General features: G+C 42.5%; 1 protein-coding gene across 2 annotated transcripts; it reads left to right on the top strand.

Moving 5' to 3' along the window:
• The first annotated feature begins 1,395 nt into the window (after positions 1-1,395).
• On the top strand, positions 1,396-21,591 carry ZDHHC7 (zinc finger DHHC-type palmitoyltransferase 7). 2 transcript variants are annotated; one of them, XM_053987624.1, is made up of 8 exons: positions 1,396-1,464; positions 6,850-6,935; positions 9,212-9,540; positions 12,230-12,354; positions 16,739-16,835; positions 17,084-17,165; positions 18,330-18,460; positions 19,467-21,591. In XM_053987624.1, the coding sequence occupies exons 3-8, from the start codon at positions 9,229-9,231 to the stop codon at positions 19,641-19,643; spliced, it is 924 nt and encodes a 307-aa protein (XP_053843599.1). In that variant the 5' UTR covers positions 1,396-1,464; positions 6,850-6,935; positions 9,212-9,228; the 3' UTR covers positions 19,644-21,591. The 2 variants fall into 2 exon arrangements, with proteins under 2 accessions (XP_053843599.1, XP_053843600.1); XM_053987625.1 differs by lacking the exon at positions 6,850-6,935 and having other exon boundaries at positions 1,405-1,464.
• The last annotated feature ends 1,539 nt before the right edge of the window (positions 21,592-23,130 follow it).

Genomic DNA, 23,130 nt, shown 5'->3' with positions numbered 1-23,130 from the left:
CCAATATTTCAGGACAGAAGAGGAGACAAACAGGCACGTGAGCAGCTGTATTTTAGTGCACTTATCAGCACACACAACCCTTGTGCACTGGCTGCCCGTGTCCCGCTAGATGGTGGTCATGCTACAAGAAAAAAAAAGGATGCAGGAGCATACCCGAGTTGTCATCGTTTCTGTTTGTCATCTTTCAGCGTTTTAAATTTGTTTTTAAAATATCCTCAGCTCAAGGTTTGCTGTTTTGCCTCTTCTTTTCGAGGCACTGGGTCTGCATTTTTCCTAATACACAGCGGGACATCCTGAATGAGTGTCATGTAATATTTCCATATCAAACGATTTAACTATTGATGTTTAAGCACAGTGAACAACTGCTGAACATGCTCTTGAATTAGGTGCCAAATCACATTCTTGAGACTCTCAGAAGTGAAATCACAGGATCACAGATGGTTTGGGTGAGAAAGGATCTTAAAGCTCATCCCATTCCAAACCCTGCCATGGGCAGGGACACCTCCCACTATCCCAAATTGCTCCGAGCCCCATCCAACCTGGCCTCGGGCTCTTCCGGGGACGAGGTACAAGTTAATGAGGGACTGTAGTGAAATATGACCAGGAAAATATGCGTAGACATAAAGCAAAAATTCTTCGTGGAGAAACTCAAGTAACACCCACCGCCTGCGCGCTCGGTCCTTGCAGGGGCAGGGCGATGTCCCCACCCGCAGAGCCGCTTCCAGCCCCGAGCCCAGCACAGCAGGGACCGGGAGCGGCTGCAGAGAGCCCAGAGGAGGCTCCAGGGGATCAGAGGGATGGAGCAGCTCTGCTGGGAGGAAAGGCTGGCACAGCTGGGCTTGTTCACCTGGAAAAGTGAAACTTCAAGGTGACCTCATGGCAGCCTTGCAGTGCCTGAAGGGAGCCCACAGGAAAGATGGAATGGGACTTTGTAACAGCCTGCAGTGACAGGACCACAGCGAACGGCCTCAGACTGACAGAGTAGGTTCGGATTAGATGTTAGGAGGAAATTCTCCCCTGTGAGGGCGAGCACACCCCGGCACAGACTGCCCAGCGAAGCTGCGGCTGCTCCATCCCTGGAAGTGTCCCAAGCCGGGTCGGACGCGGCCCGGCGCACCCCTGGGACAGCTGGCGGTGTCCCTGCCGGTGGCAGGGATGGGTCGGGACGATCACTGCCCTCCGTGCCCGCTCCATGAGGGCGCTGCGGGTGCGCCCGGGAGCGGCCCCGGCCCTGCCCTGCCCTCACGGCCGCGCCAAGGGCGCCGCGCCTGCGCGGGGCCGCGCGCGCGTCCCTTCCGCCTGCCGCGGAAGCGCCGCCCCCGCCGCTTCCGGGATCCTGCGGCTCCTGGGGAGCCTCGGGAGCCGCGGGCGCGGTGGCGGCGGGCGCGGAGCTCCAGCGGCCGGGGCCCGGCCCCACCGCGCCAGGGCAGCGGGGCCGCCGCCTCTGCCGCCGCCGCTGCTGAGGTAAATCCGCTCGCGGTCCCTCCCCGCGGCCCGGCGGGTCCCCGCGGTAAGGAGCGCGGTGGCCCCGGGAAGGGCGAGCGGGGAAGGTTAGCGGGGCTGAGCCGCCTCAGGCCGGGCTGAGCGCTGGGCTGCGGCTTGGGCGCAGTTCATGGGGTGTTTCTGCGTCTCCTGTCGCTTTCCGCGTTATGTACACCCCCTCCGCCCCCACCAAAAAAAAAAAATTAAAAATTGTCCGGCGGCAGCTCTGGGCAGAAGCGCGGCCGTGTCCCTGAGCCCCAGCGCCGGTGTTGTGGAGCCCGAGCTGCCGCCGCGGGGAGCTGCAAGGGCAGCGGGCAGCTCCCATGGGACTCCCACCTTTCCGGCCGTGCCCTGCCGCTTGCTCCGGGGAGTTTCCCTGATTTAAGCGCTTCTCGTTTTCCTCATTTTCAGGAGGGGGGGAACAGCGCTTGCAGGAAGTGGGAATGCAAACTGCTGTCAAAACGAGAGGGTGGGTTCGTGCAGCAAGCACAGCGTGTGATCTGTACCATAAAAAAAAAGAGATTGGGAAAGCACTGGCTACTTTTTGTGCTGAATATCCACTCGTATGATGGTATCGGGATGCAGAATTACAGTGATGTAACTGTTTGCTTTGCTGGAGACATAATTAGGTTGAAGTCGCCGTGACTGTTCACATTAACAGACTTAAATTAGCTCTTTTGAAGTGAATGCTCACTGACTTTGAAAATTTACAGATAAAAAGGAGCCGTAGTGGTTCATTAGGAGATGAAACTGATGTGAAATTTTAGCGGTTTGAGATTAAACAGCTGAGATCTCTGTGGCTGAAAGGAATTGGTAATACTTTTATCTCTCTGAATACTCTATCTCTCTTCTTGGTTTTCCTTTAGCATAGTATATTTTTTATCATACAGATCTGATTATTTCTTTTTATGCCTTTTATGAGGATGGAGAACTTTTAAGGAAAGTGGATTCGTGGAATTTCGCAGTGGTTGAATGGCTGAACGTGAAGAACATAGAGGAAATGTGAGGATTTATGTGTCTTGCATGAGGAATAATTGAAGCAAAGGCTTGAACATTCCTCTGATGAATATTGGAAGTTGCTAGTGAGAACAGTTTGACCAATAGCATTATTTTTTGGAACCTAGGAGGAAGAATCACATGGACATGGATGTGGATATAATAGCTGGCATAAAAATGTGCTTGCCAGGTTGATACCACAGAACAATCACTGTATGTGATACCTGAGCTCTCTTCAGTGGAGTGTGAGGATGGAGCGTGCACTGATGAATGCAAAAATTAGAAATACAAAAATTACTCTCTTAAGTAGGGTGTGATCCATGCAATTGCTGTTGGCAAAGAGGTAAAGCTTTCAGCTTTCACACACCAGTGTTGGTATTGGTGTGAGCCTGCAGCCTTGTGGAGTCTAATCGGAATTTGAGCCTGTGGCCCTGTTCCAGAAGAGGCAGAAATCAAAGCCCAGCCACAGATTGTGTTCGTGTCCTTCTCAGGTGAAGGTTGTTTCATCCAGGAGCGTTTTGTCCTTGCTGCTGTACCCAGTGAACTCTTGGTGGATCAGATAGTGGGTTTGGTTCTTTGCTGGGCAGCAAAGTCACGTGTAATATATTTTCTTTGACTTTCACATCTCAGGGTGAAAGATGTGTTATTGAAAAGACATCCTGTTGAACATCTCTGGTATTACTTTGTGCATTTGGAAGAGTGATTTGGTATCACAGATCTATTCCATGTCTGATAGCAAAGCTTTGTGATACTTTGTACAAATATGCGTTCTGAATACGTGCATTGGGGTGTTTTCTTGCATTTTTAATACATTCTTTTACTCTGAATTCTCATTGCTGGGTTTTGAGGATGTTTATAAAGATGCTACTGGCATAAATCATAGAAATGGTTTGGCTTGGAAGGGACCTTAAAGATCATCTTGTTCCCAGCCCCTCTGGGAACCATCAGATGGTTCCAAGATGGTACCAATCCTCAACCAGATGGGATTGTTCAGAGCTCCATCCACCCTGGCCTTGAATAATTCCAGGGATCCAGGGGCAGCCACAGCTTCTCTGGGCACCCTGTGCCAGGGCCTGCCCACCCTCACAGGGAGCAATTCATTCTGTATATCTAAATGAAATTTCTTCTCTTTCAGTTTGAAAAAATGCATAAATAATTAGATTATCAACTTCCCAATAAGACCTTCATAGTTATGCTGAAGTATTTCTGTATACCTGTAGTCTGAGGTGATTTAGAAGCAGCACATCCCCTTTTCACTGGAAAGGAGCAATTCCTCTGTTTTCCTATGGGCTGGATTAAGGAGAATTTTTACAGCAGCTTGAAAATTGACTGTATTAAATATGTACTTAGTGAATATTCTCTTCAATGTGTGCACACTAACAATCTCACATTAATTCCATGCTCACTGTGGCCTGACCCTGTGTGCCTGCAGGAGAGCAGAGATGGACCAGCACAAGGAAAAGGCTGCAAGGCATAAATGGGAAATTCAAGAGATAAACACTTAATATATTGTAAGAACAACAGCAGGGTTTTGGAGAGATGGTGAGCTGTGCCACTGAGCGTGGATTTGGGGATAAGTTGATGGTAACACTCGGGGTTGTATCATGGATCTCCATCACAATTTATTTCAGCTGCTCCTCTCCAGAGTTGTGTGTGCTGCGTTAAGGACATCCCAGATTCCCAAATTGCTGAGAGGGTGGCTGCTAGACCAGTCACTGGGAAAGAATTGAAACAAGCCACAGCTTACTTTTTAAATGCCTTTGCAGCTTGGCTTGCCTGGATCTCTAATAAAAGTAGGTGATTCTTCTCAATTAGACATGACTCTGTGCAGGCATCATCTGATAGATATTTATCTGTCAGCAGTGAACAGTCCAAATTGCCTGTGGGTGCAGGAGGAGGTTTGCCTGCTTGGTTTACTTAAAACTCCCAAGTTGCTGGAGTTAATGTTTATGCTGTAACCTCTTAGGGAGATTGCAGGGCTGTAATTTTGATTTGCCACCAGTGCTCTGCTTCCAGGTAGGATTTAAATCCATTGGATGTACGTGCTGCAGGATTATTATTCTAATGTGCAATATGTGTTGGTGTCTCTGCAGCTATTGAGAGCAATCAGAAATGTTGAAATAAAGGCATTTTCTTTATTGTGTTACCGCTGAAATGGGAGGAATCTTAGGAACTGTCCATTGTGTAGCTTGAAGGAAAAGGCAACCAAAAAATTTGATGCTTTGACAGCTGATGGATTTTTAGCCTGTATATAAATTCTTACTTGTTAAAAAAATTACAGAGAAATAAGCTTTTCTTTTTTCCTACAACAATGCTTTTCTATTTATCCTCAAAAAATAGCAGGGAAAAGGACTGTTCTTAACCCTGAAGTGCCTGGTTTTTTTTAATTTAATTACCAGTTCAGGGGCCTTATGATACAATTAGTTGTGTTGTGTCATTTGTCTTCCTAATGCCCTTTGCAACCTTCTTTGAATAAACCCAATGATCTTACAAGGCCATCTTTCTGGTGATCATGAATTTATAACATCTTCAAAAGTGGTTTGGTTTTTTTTATTCCAATAGTACATCTGCATTTTAGACCTGAGTTTCAGTACCAGTGAGGTGCAGGTCAGATGAGACATTCCCAACCTGAGAATTTCAAATAACACCTAAAAGTGGAACAGGGTTGGGTCAGGTTTAGTATAACCACATGTGCAAACATAACATTGGGCATGAAGCATTGAATAATCTGGTGTTATCTTCTGGTGCTAGATAAAGATTTGTACGAGGTCAAATTAAAAACTGTTGCTCGATGTATTAGAGGTTGAAGTGTAAATGCTTTGCCCTTTTGTACTCTAAGTATGCAACAAAGAGTAAATTTGGTTAGGACAGGCATTGAAGCAAATAAATGAAGAGTAGAGGGAAGCTGTGAGCATCTCAGTGGGGATGCTGAGCTCTTCATAAAGGGAGAGCTTTCAAACATTGATCCTCTTCCCTCGCAGGGACCCAGGTGGGGGCACTGGTGTGGGCAGCTGGGAGGAGAGGGAAGGGGCAGATCACATGGGAATGCCTAAATCCATTATCCCTGCAGAGCTGAGCTGAGGGGACACTTGCACATAAACCAGTAACTGGTGAGGCTGTGCTAAACACAGATTTTGCACAGGATTGCAGTTGGGATTAGGGACTGAGTGAACAAATCACGTCCTTGTGAACTCTCCACGAGCAATTGCAGCTGATTGCTGCGAGTTGAATATTTCACCTGCCGAAATAGAGGCTGAGTGTCGTGTTCCGCTGCCTGTCATCCCCAGCTCCCCACGAGTGGGTGGCACTGCACATAATGGGAGACACTCAGCCTGTCTGCTCCTGTGTCTCTGCTCAGCTGCCACCAAATGCCACCTCAGTGACAACTTAATGGGTGTCATTTCACAATATTGTGAAGTTTTAAGAGAAGTCTAAAAGCTTATTTGTAAAGCAAACCATAAAGCAATCACAACTTCCTGCAGTGATACAGAAGATAAAGGGGGATGGTTTTAAACTTAAAGAGGGTCTGTTGGGATTTGATATCAGAAGTTTTTCACAGTGAGGGTGGTGAAGCTCTGTCAGGGATGCCTCATCCCTGGAAATGTCCAGGCTCAGATTGCTTGGGGGTTTGGAGCAACTTGGGATAGTGGGAGATGTCCCTGCTCATGGCAGGGAGTGGCACTAGGTGACATTTGAAGGTCCCTTCCAACCCAATCTATTCAATAATTCTGATATGTTCATAATAAACATTTGCATTACCATCTAGTCTTGCAGTTTGGGTTTGTTTAAATAACGTAAGAGACTTCTCCTTTTCAATTCCCCTTGAACTGGGAACATTTGAAAATGGGTACTGAAGAACTCCACCAGTAATGTTGTGTTTGGAGTATGAATTTCTAACAAGCTGCTTTCAGAAGCTTTTCAAGAAAATGACTGTGTATTTGCTGTAGCTCTTAGATGTCAGAATCCTTATGTTACTCTCAAAATATATTGTTACCCTTGCAAATAAGAGTGATTCTACATCTCAAAATTTACTTCAAATAAGTAGAGAATAAAACCCTAGGTGCTTCTTTAGGCAGCTTTAATCAGACAGCAATTCAGGCCCACACCTCTTCTGTTCTCTTCCCCAAATAGAAATGTAATGCAAGGTTTGTGCTGCAATCCTGCTTCAAGTGCCATGTGGTGATTTCCAAAAGTTAACAGTGAAAAATGCCAAGGTTTCAAGTACCTGGCTTTCTAAATAAAACACAAACTTTTTCATTGGAGCTACACGCAGCATGTGTCAGAGTGCTACTGTTGATATCTGTTATTTGTATTTAACAGTATTTTCCTGATGCAGCTTTGTTAATCAGTTTGTTGGTGATGTCTTTTCAGATTACATCAGACATGACTATGTGAATAACCAGGGATAACCCAAAGGCAGGACAGGATGTCAGAATAACATACAAAACATTTTTGAGGTATTTGTTTTGTTTTGGATTTCTTTAATTGTGCTAAAATTTTGTTGGTTGTCTTTAAGACATTTAAGCAAAATGAAAGCAGTGATTCTGTGCCATTCCATACTTAAAACATTCCTTTAAAGTTTTAGAAGCCCTTTTTTGATGAAGTAACGGCTGATTTGCATGGTTATCTTCATGTTTCAACTGCTAATTATGTATCTTTATACACTTAAATTTTCTTGACCACAAGGGGTGGTGATGTCCCAAAGTGCTATTTGACTTAATTGGGACAGATTGTAGTTTTAACTCTGGACATTAAGAAGGATCAGGATGATTTGAACTGGGTGAAAAGAGGGCTTTATTTAGGTTAAATTAAGCTTAAATTACTTTTAAGGGAGATACGGTTCATTCTTTCCTAAGGTAATTTTCTAGTGTGTGACATCTTCATCCTTGGCTTAGCAGCTGCTTTCTGGTGAGAGAGAGGAATTTTGTCCAAAAAACCCCAATGTGTGAACAGAAAATACAATTTAACTCCTAGAAATTGTAATAGATCCAAGCAGCAGAGCTGAATTTCAGTTTGTTCTGTTCCACAAGCAGAGAATGTGTCCTTCAGACACCTCGCAGTGTCCTGGGAGCTTCCTATTTTTGCAGTTGCTGTCACATCTCTCTGCTGCATCTGCATGTATTTATTTTCATTTCTGGTTTCTTGGATTGCTCCTGCCTGGTTCTAACATCAAGGCTTAAGGATCAGAAGGATTTCCTGGATAGAATGTGTTCTTCTGATTCCTGATGAAGAGTTTTTAAAGGGTTTGGACAAACACAGCTTCATCAAAAACCATCTCGGTGCCAGTGTCTTCACCTGCTAATGGTCACTTGGACCATTCTAGAGGAACAAAGTGATCCCATATTCAAGGTCTTGGGATGGAAATTGCAGTGCCATAATCCCTACAGTCATGTATAGGCTGCCATTAATAAGGGGGAAAAAGGGAGACCTCTGTGTGCCTGTCATAAATCAATAGAAATGCTTTCAGGTTTCTCTCAGACATGGCCTTTAATAGCAGGAATCAATATGATTTTTGGAACACAGTATACTTTTAAAGCAGCAGGATATTCTTGAGGCCTGATGTTTAAGCTTTAATTTGTCTCCTGTTTGTTGATAGCACTTCAGTTCTGCCATTCCATATCTTTCTTTGGGAGAGATGTCTTGAATATAATTCTGTTTTCATGAGAACTGTTAAGGCTTCAAGTCTGGTTTTTGTTCCACGTTGGAAGGACAACAAAGCCCTGAAAGAGTTTGAAATTAAATTAATTAATGCGTTCTTTGAAAATCTGATTCATGTAATCCGTTGCCATGTTAATTTAGCAGAACCATTTGTTTCCCTTAAGTTTGGGCTGATCTGAGACCATTTGATAAGTTGTCCAATACATCTTTGTAACAGGCTTGTGTTTTTTCCAAAACAAGAACATTTTTGTCAAGAAATTTAGCTGCTCTCTAACTTGCTGTGTTGTTTGTTGTGAGTGAAGTATTAGAATAGCTTTATTTCCAACCTGGTTTTCCTTTCTACTCTTCCCTCACTTGCTGGAGCAGAATGAAAAGTCAACAGTCTGGTGCCATAATTTGCTGTTCTCAGAGAGACATGAGCTGTAGTTTAATGAAGACTTTGCTATTTTATTTTGAGATAAAAGAGAGAAGTTGAGTTTTTAATGGAAGAGGAGGAGTGGTTTATGAGCACAGCATGATGGAAATGATACCAGTCTAAAATCCCTTTGTCAGGCACTGAAGTTACATGTTAGTGGTGGGTTAACCCTGGCTGGACACCCACCAAAGCTAGTCTGTGTCTCTCTCTCAGAAAGGTGAGAGAAAATATTAAAAAAAAAAGGCTTGTGGGTCGAGGTAGGAGCAGGAGAGATCACTCAGCAATTACTGTCACAGGCTTGACCTGGGGAAATCAGCTTAATTTATTACCAATGACATTAGAGTAAAATAATAAGAAATAAAAACTAAAAACAAAACAAAAACCCCAAACAAACAAAACTAAAACCAACCAAACAAAACTAAAAACAAACCCAAAAAAAACCCTAAAACCAAAACCTTAAAATGTGTCCCCCCCTTCTTTCATGTTCATCTTGCTGTAGTCACAGAATCGCTCAGATGTCAATCAAAAAAAATCCCAGTTCTAATTTCAACTTGAACATGCTTTGTCTCCCAGAAACAAAACCCCAGAGCCAGCTGTACTCTATTTCCTCATTAATAATTAATAATAATGATGGTGGTGGTGGTGTGTTTTCCCCTGCAGGGCGAGGCCAGCAAACCATGCAGTCATCAGGGCACCGCTTCCGCGATGTCGAGCACCACCCGCTCCTGGCCGACAATGACAGCTACGACTCCTCCTCCTCCTCCTCGGAGGCTGACATGGCTGAGAGGGTCTGGTTCATCCGGGATGGCTGTGGCATGGTCTGTGCCATCATGACCTGGCTCCTGGTGGTCTATGCAGACTTCGTAGTGACTTTTGTCATGTTGCTGCCTTCCAAAGACTTTTGGTACTCCGTGATCAACGGGGTTCTCTTTAACTGCTTGGCAGTGCTGGCTCTGTCGTCGCATCTAAGGACGATGCTCACTGATCCAGTAAGTATCCAGGAGTTCCTTGGCATTGGATTGTCCCCTCCATTTGCACAGAAGTGATACCAGGTCTTCTCCTTCTGGGAAAAGTAGTGTTAGAGTCACAATCCTCGTGTTAGAGTCACAATCCTCGTGTTAGAGTCACAATCCTCGTGTTAGATTCAAAATCCTCCTGTTAGATTCAAAATCCTCCTGTTAGATTCAAAATCCTCCTGTTAGATTCAAAATCCTCGTGTTAGAGTCAAAATCCTCGTGTTAGAGTCACAATCCTCGTGTTAGATTCAAAATCCTCGTGTTAGATTCAAAATCCTCCTGTTAAATTCAAAATCCTCCTGTTAGATTCAAAACTCTTAAGGTTTTGATGATACCTGTGCTTATCATCAGGATGGTACCTCTACTTCTCCTGTTACTCCATTAATGAAACCATGGAGGAGCAGTCAATATAAAACTTATGAAAGTGTTAGACTCAAAAAAAACCAGTAAAATATTACTCTAGGTCCTGAAGAAGCTAATAAAGTTTAGTCTTCTCTGTCCTTATTTTTCTTGCTTTTTTTTCATCAGATTTATTTTCAAAATTTGTACTTTCATCCTTTTGCATCTCTTGAAATGCTGCCATTTGTGGCACGTGGAAGAACTTTTAGAGGTGGATTTGCTGCAAAACCTCAGGCACACTTGGCATAATGGAAAACACACTGTCCCATGTGATTCCTGCATTTTTGTCTTGGAATATTTGGAGTCAGAGGGAAGGGAGATTTAAGCTGAGCACACATTGAAGCATTGTAGGTGTAAGAGTGTGCTTTTGAGAGCACTCTTGAAAGTGCTCATTTCTTAGAACTTTTACACCTCAGGATTTCAAGAGATGAAATGGTTGATCTTGTACTAAAATCTATTGCTATTTTTAGGGAATAAATCTGGGAAAAACATCTATTTTCTCCAGACTTTTGGAGAAAAATGGAGATTTTCTGTGTAGAGAGAAGTTAAGGGAGCAGCAGTTCAAAAACCCAGCAGGGTGTTGTAGTTAATGATTTTCTAAGGCATTGATTTACTTCTGTCCACACCCAGTGATGAAATATCACAACTTCTACAAACTGTGACAGCTAAGGGAGTTAATGGTTTAAGGATTTATTGCTTATAAATATGAGCTGGTAAAACTGGGTGTCTTTCTAGACCTGTGGTGTTTTTTATGATCCAAACTGAGATGAGTCACTGCTTTTTTCCTCCATTCCTTTTATGCTGACTCCCAGAATGGAAGACACAACTGTGTGACAGAAGCTAAGATGAAAGGAATGAACTGCCTCAAAACTTATGTGAATTGAATTTACTCTTGTAACTATAAAAATAGATTTTTGGTGGCTGGCTGTGACTGTGGAAGATGTTTTTGAAATAGTCTATTTTTGTCAGGAAAATGCTTGAAAGCGTGGTCTGAGGTGTTCTCATCCTTGCAGCAGGTGAACAGGGGAATGTGAGATGTTTACACCAAATATTAGCTGGGGTAGGAATGTTCAGATTGCAAAATCCACCTCAGGAGTACAACATGAGTGTTTCAGGAGGTCTCTGTGTACCCCTGTGAGCACCTGGTCAGGTTTGAAGCACCACTCAGCCAAAGAGCTCACCTGGGACAGGACCTGGGCTGTGTCTTGGCCAACAAGTTATTTTTCCAGTCCATGGGTAACAAAAACTCCCTGCCTCAGCAGAGGGGTGTTTGGCAGTGGAATCCGAGTTCCTGCTGGTTTCTTAATTCTGTCCCAGAACTTCTTAAGGTGTCTGTGTCAAGTGCTCATATTGCCAGGGGGCTTTTTTTGAATGAGAATTAATTGTAGAATGTTGCAGCTGGCTTAGGCTGGCCTGAAGAAGGCTCTCCCTGTGTGAAGGAAGTGCTGACCTGGAGCAGTTGGTACAGAAAATCCACTTGGCTGTCACATCCCAGTTTATTTCACAATCACTTCCCCTCACAGATAAGGAATTATCTCCATAAATGAGCAGGGTGACAATGGTGCTGTCCATTATTTTCTCTTGACTAATCCAAATATAGATCCTGAACTCAGAGTGCAGCTCTGTGTTAATCAGATCAGAGAACTAATCACTAAAAGTTAATTTCTTTTCCCAGTCAATTATTTTTCTTTTGAATCAGTTCCACTCTTTACCATGAAGCTGCACAATACAGAAGAGTAAAGAAGCCAGTGCTGGTCCTGCTAACAGTGTCCAAGCGAAAGATTTTAGGAAAAAAAAAAGACTGTTCTCAAAACTTGGGGCAGGTGGTTAAATCTTCAGAGAGTTGAAATAACATCTTTCAAGTAGTTGCTGATTTAACTTCTCTGGATGGCTTGGCCCGTTAATCAAATGCCACAAGAAATACTCAGGGTAACTCCTCAGCAAATGATGGGCAGTGCTTGTATCTGCAGGGTAAGATGTGTCTCCCTCTTCATTTCTGTGGGCTGGTGACAGGATATTCTATGAGAATTAAGCTAATACTTGGCCAGAGATGAGTCTTGCTGGAATAAAGCTGAATTTGAGGTCAAGCAGAGGTAATTTATTCATTTGGAATTGATTCTGGCTTATAGCAGACTTGCTTTGAATAAATGAACTTATTTCAGCAATTATCCTGAGGTTACTGGTATGAAGTCTATGAAATGTATTTTTAAATGCTCTCATGCCATTTAAGAAGCTTTCTCTCCTCTAATTGAAATGATTTCAGGGGGCTGTGCCCAAAGGAAATGCCACTAAAGAGTACATGGATAATTTGCAACTGAAACCAGGAGAAGTGATCTACAAATGTCCCAAGTGCTGTAGTATCAAACCTGAGCGTGCACACCACTGCAGGTATGCCAGAGTTCCATAAACAGTTCTGCATTTGGAGGCATGGAATAACATTCCTGATATTTGTTCATTTTTTTCCCCAACAAATTTCTTTTGGTATCCACTAAACTTTCAAATTCCTACATTGCAGAGTATTTTATGAGTGTAATGTCCAGATGACTATGGATGAGGGGAGAGAAGTAAGAAACTCTTAAGATTTTATTAAAACAACTGTGCACTGATGTCTTAAATAGTTTTGATCAGTGAATATCTTTTCCTGCACATCATTCCAATTGTTATGCTGTGGGTAATGCAGAGCAAAGAAAAGAATCTCTAAGAAATGTCTGAGAGGAGCCAATTTAAGAAGTGACTCCTGCAGTCTTAAATCAACAAAATTTAGAGTAGTTTTAAATGATTACTTTGTGTCATCTCTTCCTTGCAGTGCATTTGAAGTTATATGTGAATTGGCAGATTATTTTCCCGGAGTTGCATGAATAATTGGTTAAATGCACTTCCACTTATTGAAAATCCATTCCAATAAGGACAGAAATGATGATTATTTGAACTAAACATGCTGTGGAAGAGATAGTAAATGTATATTTTTAATTCTCAATCTTTGGAGTTTTCAGGCACTGTGGAAATGCTTTTGTAGTGTTTATTGTGTGCCAGTTGAAAATAGCTGTGACTGCATAGTCAGGGCTTACATAAAGATGCAAATGCTTCTGGTGGCTCTCTAGGTGTGGGGAGTGATGTGTGTGGAATTGTGAGAAGTGCTAAATTGAAATCTCTGAGTTGGTGCCTGTCAAAAGAACAGAGCAGAGCCTTGTCAGGACTCTGAGATGATTCTGGAGCTCTGTGGGTTCTAAATTAAAAGCCTCGTGTGTGTCAGTGCTCAGTGCTACGGCTGAGAAGCTGCTCCCGTTTATAAATACCCAGCCTTGGCATGGAGCTCCTGTTCTTCTCTCAGCTGTGAGTGGGTTTTTGGATCTGGAGTGTGAAGGGAGAAGTTCCACGGATAAACAGGCGAGGATGGAGCGATCTCCAGTTGGTTTGTGCATGCTTTAGGCTGGCTTTGCTCAGGTGCAGCTCCCAGGGCTGCTGTGCTGTGCAGGGATGCTGCTGCTGCTTTATCAGCCTGGGAGTGTTCCCTGCAGGATGGCTGGGGGTGGAGGCAGCCCAGCTGCTCCTGGAAAATCCCTGGGGATCCAGGAGAGCTGTGCAGTGTTCACATGGCCTGGCTCTGTGTCCTTGAGGGACATCTGGGAGCCCCTGCAAAGATGGGCTGGATCTCACTCATTTTCTCATCCCATATTCAGGTTGATTCCTATAGAGACCTTGCAGGTATCTATGGAAAGCATTTCCCACATCTTTGGTCCTGGTAGGATTTGCTAATTTGGAAGGAGCCCTAAGTGAAGATATCATCTGTTGGAATACATGTGACAGAAAAAGAGTTGGAGTATCAGAGATCCTGGAGCTCAAATACCTTCTTTATAGCAGGAATTTGAGCAACATTTATTCTTAAAGCAGAGCAAGAATGGATAATGTTTGTGATAAAGGAAATGCCTGGTATTTTCAAAGGGTTTGTTTTCCCCAAGCACCTGTTTGGGGATCCAGCTTTGTGTGTCTGAGGAATTGTTTTAATCTTTGGTCAAATATTCTGTCAGATGTTTTACCTAAGGTCAAAAGAGGCATTTTGGGGCTTGCTTAGTGCATCGCTGGCTCCACAGAACATCTGAAAGAGAAAGCCAGAGCCTGAAAGTGTTGTGAGGCTGCTGTCATGTTTTCCTCAGCAGCTGGATTTCTGGTTTAATTGTCTTTGTTTCTGTTAATCTGATTCTTTGCCTTCAATTTATCACTGCAGGAGTTTACCCAATAGAAAAAGGGTTTGTTTGATTATGCTGCCAATTCTTTTATTGGTTTGCAAACCCATTCCAAGGACATTAAAAGGATGATCTAGTCCCAAGTATTCAAAGTGGCAATTTGCTGATAGAAGAGACTTGAAAATGGAAATTGAAGTTGGTTGCTGTTGGGAAATACTTACACTCAGAGAGAGCCACAATGCATGTTTTGAGTAGTAAATTATTAACAGAAGAGACTCTTAGGATGTAGTTACGAAAATTGTTGTGCAACACTGCAACAGAAGTTCTTTTAAGGAAGAAAAATAGTTTCATAATACACATTAGTGATGAGGAAAAGAGCAAGAACCTTTTATCTACAGCTAAGCATCTCTGAAATAAAGTGATGAAATTAAAGTGATGTTTTAGTGAGCAGTTAACATTTTCAGCACAGGGAAGAGCCCCATCCTGAGTGAATGGGATTTCATTTTCACTGAAGGAGCACAGCTGTCATCATTTCTGCCTGTTCTGAGTGCCTGTGTTTGTGTGTGTGGAACTGTTACTCTGAATAAAGTCACTGAGATGTTTCCACCAGGCTCCCAGGGAATATTTGTTATCCACACCCATTTCTCTTGAGTCTTTAGCTGTGTCTTTCTGAATGTTATCTTTGGCATTCAGAGCTGTAATTGCACCTGCCTGAGTTCATGGAGCAGCAATTCCGGGCTGGAGGAGAGACTTTCCTCCATCCACAGGTGCTTGTTCTGTTTGCTTCTCTCTTGTGAAAAACCCTGGGTGTAGCTGAAGGAGGGATTTCCCCAAACTCCTGCTGCATAAAAAGGAATAAAATACAAGGGATGGGATAGGAAGAAGGCAGAACCACTGCTTGAAGCATTGCTGTGAGATTGTTGGTGGGAGATCAGGAATGAAGGCAGGGTTCCAGATATCTGAGCTCTTGTGAGAGCTCTGTGTGGGCTTGTGAGAAATTCTGAATGAGCAGAATCAAGTCCTGCCCACCTCACATCCTCCAGCCTCCAGCTCAATTGAGCCTGGGTAGGATTTTACTCAGCACTCCACATTAATATTGCTTTTTAGAGTGCTGGCATAGATTCTGTGGCACATCAGGAGCCTTGTCTGGTTGTGCTACTCAGGGAAATGAGAGGCAAGGAAAGTCTTTTGAGGAGCCTGCTGAATGTCTCCTCTCGAGTGATACCCAGTTTTCCTGCACCAGAGAGTGGTTGTGGTCTTCATCTGGTATTGGGATTTTCACTTGTATTTAAAAAGTCATTTGTAGCAGAGGATGAATCCTCTTTACTGTCCATAAAACAGGAGGCAGGGGGAATGTAGGGGCTGGGTTTTGATAGCCCAGAGCAAAGGCAGCTTCATTTGGGATTCTTCCCCATAACCTGCACATGGTGTGCTCTGCCTCGTGCTGAATTACTTTAGAATCATACAAATGTGATGACTTAAAAATTATTTTCTGCCTCAGAGCATTGATTTCCCCCCACACCTCCCTCTTTTGTCTCTCCAGTGACAGTCACCCAGCTTTGCTTTGTGGTTTGTCACTGCAGTACTTGTAGACACCACACATAAATCAGCCTGTGTTAAAGGGGTTTGAATAACAGTGCCTGCATTTTTTAGGCTTCTTTAGCTTGGTTACTGCTGAAGTGAAAATGTTTAATATTCTGGATATTCTGTGGGAAAATCTGGAGCACTGAGTGTGTGGCTGTCCTAAGTACAAAGCTGGGAAAATGGAATATCAGCATTGCTTAAGCTATTGATTTATGAAGAACTACAACAGATGTTACAACTGTTTCGTTTTTGGTGTGTAATTCTTCATATTTGGCTGCAGAACTGAGCCCACTGCTGCTGTATGGCAGATGTAAAATGGAGTTATTGGAGTATTTATTTGTCTTCTGTGGACATGGCCTTGACTCAAAACTGGGCAGGAACCAAGTGAACCAGCAGAGAACAGGAGTGTTCAAGCAGTCATGAACAAGTAGCTACTCCATAAGTGCTGGTTATAGTTTCAATATTTGTGTTTTCTCTTGAGGAAGCAAGGTTTGATACTGTAAGCTGTGCTTTAGTTGAGATTTTGATTACATAAATTTAGAGTTTTGTGGCCAGTGAGACCTCAAGAGTGACAGTTTCTCCCTTGAAGATGTGAATTTCTTAGATTTCTTCTTATCCACAAATAAAATTTACAACTTCAAAGCCTGTCAAAGTGAAATATTGACTTTATCTAAAAAACTTCTCCAGAAGGGAAAAAGTCTTACTAATACTGAATGAGAGAGAGCTGAAGCTTTGCTTGTTCTGAGCTACAGGTGTCTGAAATTCTGGATTTGCTTGATAGTTTTTTATTGTGAGGAGTATTTTATGTACACAGTCCGTTTTGGAGCAACCAAAAGCTGAGTTGTGAGAGGGAACAAATAGTTTCTTTAAAGAAATGCAAGTAAAATCCCTGTCTGGACTTTGTCAAGAAATATTTCAGCACATCATCCTGTGACCACTGGCTGCCCTTGTTTCTACATTTAAAATACAATTTCTCAACAGAAGCCTCTTGTCCTTTCTTCCAGTATTTGCAAGCGATGCATCCGAAAGATGGATCACCACTGCCCGTGGGTGAACAATTGTGTGGGGGAGAAAAATCAGAGATTCTTTGTTCTGTTTACGGTAAGTGAGCAGCAACAGCAGCTTGATTTTAGTCTGAATCTATCTTGTTTCTAACAATTTAGGTTGTGCTTAGTGAGGAATGGCTTTAGGACATGATTGTGTTGTTAAATTGGGTGGTTTTTTTCCTTCTGTGCAAGGTATTTCTACCCATATTGGTTTTAATTCTGTGCTGTTGTTCCAAAGTTTCTTGGTTTTGCTGTGTTTTATGCAGTGACAGTGAGTGAAATGGTGCTGTCTCTTGTTTGCAGATGTACATAGCCCTAATTTCAGCTCATGCTCTTGTACTCTGTGGATTTCAGTTCTTCTCCTGTGTCCGAGGGCAGTGGACTGGTGAGCAAATAAATACTTAATTTTCATTATCAAAGTCTAGTAGATATTAGGGAAAAGTCATAGCATTCCTATTTGAGCCCCATCTTTCAGTGATATCCTTAAAACATTTCAGATCTGTTTATCCATCACTCTCCTTTTGCCTTCTGGGTTTTTTGTCCCCTTTCCTTCAGTCATGCTCTGTGAGAGCTGTGGCTCTCAGGGGCATTCTCACTCCCTTTACACACAGTAGTAATTCACTACTCCTGCAGTAGGAAGGAAACTGAGCTGGTCCTCAGGCACCTCAGCACTACACCACCTAAATCTGGGCTTTGTGTGCCCCACCTCAGTTGTGGGAATGGCACCTAAAATTTAAACAGATTTCTCCCTCATTCCATTACTGGAGTCAGCTGTGGGGCTCCTGCAGAAAGGAAATTCCCTGAACTATCCCAGTTTTGGTTTTTTTTTTATTTATTTATTTTTTATTTAAGCTTCTGGCTTGTATTTCTTAATGTTCCAATGTGCCAGAGCTCTTTCTGGTCTTGTACTTTTGGCAGATTGTTGAAGTGTTCTTTTGGCAAATGAAGAAGCAGGGAAATCCATGTGATTTTTATTTTTTTAATGGGTATTTCATTAAATAGATGGACTCTTAGAACTTTGTTTTATTTGAAACATTCACTTCCTGTACGTTGTCCTTGTTAAAATATAATTGAATTAATCAGGTGATCAGAGGCTTTCCAGAGATAGAAGTGTGAGGCAGAACCTGATTACTTTGGAGAATTAAAAAAAAAAAAAATTCATAAAGCAATGACAGCCAAGTGGAACATCTGTATTAGCAAGTCAGGGCTGACAGTGGGGATGGTTTTACAGCATCTGTCATGCAGGAGGCTCCAAGCTGCTCTCTCATGTGCAGTTCTGAGTTCTTCACTCACCTCATGTGCAAACATTTATTTGATAGCCTTGAAATCCTGAGGCAGGATTGCAGAGATAGTTACCATGTGCTTTATAGGAAGCCAGAACTGTTGCTTCCATAAAATTCTTTATTTTCTTGATCAGCAAATAAAGCTGCTGCAAAATCAGAAGTTTGTTTTAAATGTGAAATATTATTTCAAGTGCCAGACATGTAGGACATGCTCTACAATTTGCTGTTGGGTTTTTTTTTGTAACTACAATATCTCATCTTCACAGAGTGCAGTGACTTCTCCCCACCTGTAACTGTGATCCTGATGATCTTCTTGTGCCTTGAGGGTTTTCTGTTTCTCACTTTCACTGCAGTCATGTTTGGCACCCAAATCCACTCAATATGCAACGATGAAACGGTAAAAACCTTGACTTTTTTGTATTCTGTAAAATTTATTCTGGGAAGATGTGATTAGATGTGGTTTTATTTGCATGAGGAAAGGCTCTTATTTTGGAGAAAGTTGCAAAACTTCAATAGTTCATCATTTTTATTTTCAACAGTTGAAAAGATTGGAATGGTTTACTGGGGGTTGATTTCTAACAGAAGCTCTAGCACTATTTGCTTTTCTGACATTTTGTAATTTGGTTTTAAATGACAAAGAATGCAAAGCTTCTGACTTGAGGTTTGACTTTCCCTTCTCAGCTGGCAAAATTCCTACTGGGTGCCACGGGAAGTGTCTGCTTTTCTCAATTTTACACTGAAAATCACTGTCTCTCACCTCACTGTGATACGTTTTATCAGAGGATAAAACAGAGTTTGGGCCATTGGCTCCCTTGTCCTTACATCTGCAGTGTCACATCTGGAGAGAATAATTACTTGGAAACATGAGGAAATTGAATCCTGTGACTGTTCCATATTTTCTCATGTTTAAAAGTGTATTTCTGTACTGAAGAGTAAGTGCAAAACAACTGGTAAATATTGAGCCTTCATTAGTGAGAAGCACAAAAAATGACCACCAAAGTAATGTATTTGGGAGAGTAATCCTGCCTCCAGTAATTGTGGAGCAGGAGCCTTCTTGTCTGCTTTCATTAACTGAGTAACCCACTTGTGGTGTAGGATAGTGCATGTGGATCCATCAGCTTTTCTGGGGTTTTTGTCTTTTAGCTTGAGGGGGAAAGAGATAGAGGTAGATCAACCTTCTTTGTACATATTTTATGTTCTAAATCTTCTGCCCTGTATCCACGGGGCTAAAACATTATTAAGGAAGAAGTTAGAATTAATAAATAACAGTAAGAAACGAATCAGCTGAGGAACAACACAATGAAACAACACAATGAAAACGCAAACCTTGGTTTTTATAGCCAGCATTAGATTAAGCTAAACCTTGGACTTAGCAGTGCATCCCTGCCTGTGTTTATTTACAGGAGATTGAAAGACTCAAGAGTGAAAAGCCAACGTGGGAGCGCAGGCTCCGCTGGGAAGGGATGAAATCTGTTTTTGGGGGCCAGCCCTCCCTCCTGTGGATCAACCCTTTCGCAGGATTTCGGATCAGGAGACTCCTACTGCGAGGGAAGAAAGGAGGACCTGAGTTTTCTGTTTGAGTCTAAATATGCTGGAACTTGCAAGAATCCTATATAGTATTTATTTTGGGGCCAGAGAAGGCTGTCTACATATAATCTGTGACCAGGTGAAACTGATATCAGACATTTGCTTGTAGCAAGCAGAGTTTTCTACGTTTATTGTCACAGACATCTCATAATTCCGAGACAGGAACTGGATCTGCCATGATCTTCACAGCAGGATAAGCACGTGGTCACACTAAAGAAGCCAAATGTTGTCATGCTACTGTAATTTATTTTCTGAGATTACTTCCCCATTTTTTTGTTAAACCCTTTTTATTTGATAAATGTCAGGGGAATTACCTGTGTGTTTTTTTAATGAGTCTAAGTCCTTGGATGCAGTTGTCAATCATTAGGAGGAGCATTCTGGTGGAAGTTGATCTCCAGTGAGACGCAGCCTTCTCAGTCCAGATTTCAGGGAATTGTGCTTTGTTCAGTTCTCCTTTTTCTTTCAGCTTGTCCTGATAAGCAGAGCTGTCCCTGTGTGTCCCACACATTCCTCCTGTGCAGGTGATGCCCAGGACTGGTGCCCAGCACAGAAGCACTGTCACACCCTGCCCGGTGTCTGCCCAGGCTCCCTAAAGCGTGGCCTGTGTTTGGCAGTGTCCATCCCATCTGGCATTTAGGGAAAGGCTACATTTTCACTTGTAACCTGGCTGGGGGGCCAGATCCTGCCCCGGGATGTGCATTTCCAGTTCCTCACGCTTTGATTGCAGAGGAACTCGGGTGTGGACTGTGCAGGGATGAGTGGGACCAGTGTCCTGCTGTGTGAGGTGACAGTGGGTGGACAAACTGGGGGTAATTCACTGCAAACACTTTGTCCTTGTAGAGTCTTGCTCTGCCCCTTTTTTACTGTACAGACCTTTCACAGAGGGAAAGCTGTTTGTGATCCCTTGGACAAAGACAGCAGAGAAAGAGGCACCTTGCCTCCTTTCTCAAGTACAGCACATCTTAAATGTAGAAACATCTGCAATAGAACGAGTTATTTTAAATTTAACCATTTCCAACCAAAACTACTTTGAACAAACGAGAGCAATATAGATCTAGAACTGCTTTATGTGGGCCTGACAAACAACAGTAGTGCTAAAAAGTGTTCATAAATCTGCAAGTAATGAAATACAAGCTGCAAGTAATAAAAATCCAGCTAAAAGTTGATTCGTTAAAAATGACATTTAGACTATTTTTTGTATTCTTGTTAACCTATAAATTACTGACCATATAAAGGATAAAGCAGGAGCCTTGATGCATAGCTTGAAATCGTGCCTAGAAAGTAAATAGCTCCCTGTTTTGGGACTTGCCTTAAAATTGTCCTGTTCTTGCTTTTGCTCAGCCAGTGGCACTGGTGACCTGTCCCACCTCCAGCAGCTCAGAGCCCTGCATTCCACCCTTTGTGCCCTGCAGGAGCTGTTCCCTTTCTCAGTGCCCTGCTTCTCCATCTCTTCGTGGCATCCTGATCCCAGCTCCATCAGTTTCTGTTCCATGGGGTGGCTGAAGGTACTGAGGGATCCATTTCTTGTCTGTGCCCTGTGAACAAAACTGTGCAATACTTTGGGATATTTTAGCTTGGGGGAGGGTGGTGGTGTGGAATGCTGGAGCCTTCCTGGGTGGAAATCCACTGGAATTGCAGTCCTGTGAACAAAACTGAGGGGGAAGCTGGAAGTTCCACAGGATTCTGTGCAGATTCAGTTGCACACCTTCAAGACTGGGGAGAAAAAAAGGTGTCTGGCTTTGTCCTGAGGCTCTTACTGTGTATATTGTTCAATGAGAAAATCAGAAAATAGCACTCCAGGTGGTTGAACCCTGTGACTTGGCAAAATGTGTGCGTGTGAAATCCAGTTTACTCGGCTTTTCAAATCCTTACGTTGTAATTTTTTTTTTTTATGTAAAAAAAGAATAAACTAATGAATTGAAGTCTTAGTTGATTAACTTCTCTACGTGTCAGGGTTTTTTTTTTCACTTAGATTGAAGCTGCTTCAGGGAAATAGTCTTGAATCATTTGGTTTGTAATTAATTTGTATTTATATTAATTAACAGATGACACTGCTCCAAATTAAAGAGGCTCCTCTGCTTATTAATTTTAAACTATATTCTTTTAGCTCTTCTTGGGCATTCCTTTTTCTTCATCCTCTGGTGTAGTTGCTTATTTTATTAGAGAACCATGGAATGATTTACCTGGGAAGGGACCTTAAAGCTCATCTTGTTCCCACCCTGATTGTCTGAGGTGAGTGGGAAAACACTTCCAATCTGAAAACTTACCTCAGTATTCCAGCCTTTGCACTTCCAGGAAATTTGGGATAAATACAGGTTTGAGTCTCCAGTTTTTCCGTGCAAATGTTGGATTTTTCCTCTGTTTCTGCAGCTTCAGGAGCAAAGAGATTACTGAGCCTGGAGAGCAGCAGGTTGGGAGTGTCCACCCAAACATTGGGGAGGAGGAACAAATGGCAGGAAAGGATGGAGAGACTCAAAGCTGTTCATTTCCCCTTTGCAATAATTCTAAAATACACTGTGAGATATTTTCTGGGTCTGTATCACACTCTACTCTGATGTTCCTATGGAGAAAAAAGCTCCAAATCCATGAACACAGACACTGTGCCAGTGCTGCTGATATTTTGGAGCAGGTTAATGATTTGATTGTGTTTATGTGTATTTTAAGGAAGAGTTTGTTTATTCTCTGAAGGCAACAGACATCCCTGCAGATGGATCCTGCCAGCTTATCTCCTTTTTATTTTCTTGTTTAATGTCTAGTAGTAATGTCAGTATTGTTCCAGGAATCCTTTCTGAAGTCTTGCACTTAGCAAGAATTCATTTATGGATTTCTTTATGCCCGTCCTGTGCAGAAATGTTAAATTTCTACAATTGTTCTGCTTCTCTCTGTTGGCTCCAGGTCCAATAATGTTGGAGAAAGAAAGTGGCTTAAGGGGTTTTGAAATTGGGCTGTAGAATGATTCTAGAATCTGTTAATAACACTAAAATGAAGTGCACCAGCATGGGTTTTGTATATGTATTATTTTTTTTTCTTCTGAGCAGGGTTACAGGTCAATTCTAATTTTAATGTGATTGGTACTTCTTCAGTGACAAGATTATTAATTTTTTATTCTGCTTCTTTCACTTAGTCATGTTTTTTTGTGTTCTGAATATCTTTTATTTTTTTTCCTGCCTGTGTTCCAGTAGCACATCTGCTCCTGTCCTGCACTTCACTCTTGTCATCCCCAACCAGAGCCCTGGAAATTATCCAGCAGGCATCAAAGCAAGCACAGGCTGGTTTTTAATAACAGAAGCAAAACTTTGCACCTCCAAAATACTTCTGCAATTTCTCCTTATGTTATAGTGCAGCATAATGTTAATATTGGACCCACATTCAGTGTTAAAGATACCACATATTAGAATTGGCAAGGAAAGGGATAATACAGAAATATTTAAGATTTTCTTGCCTGAGGTGCCCCATTCTGATAAGCAGCTGGCACCTGAC

The sequence above is a fragment of the Vidua macroura genome, chromosome 11 (assembly GCF_024509145.1).
Source record: "Vidua macroura isolate BioBank_ID:100142 chromosome 11, ASM2450914v1, whole genome shotgun sequence".
In the NCBI taxonomy this organism is placed as follows: Eukaryota; Metazoa; Chordata; class Aves; order Passeriformes; family Viduidae; genus Vidua; species Vidua macroura.
This window is presented reverse-complemented; position numbering and strand designations above follow the sequence as displayed.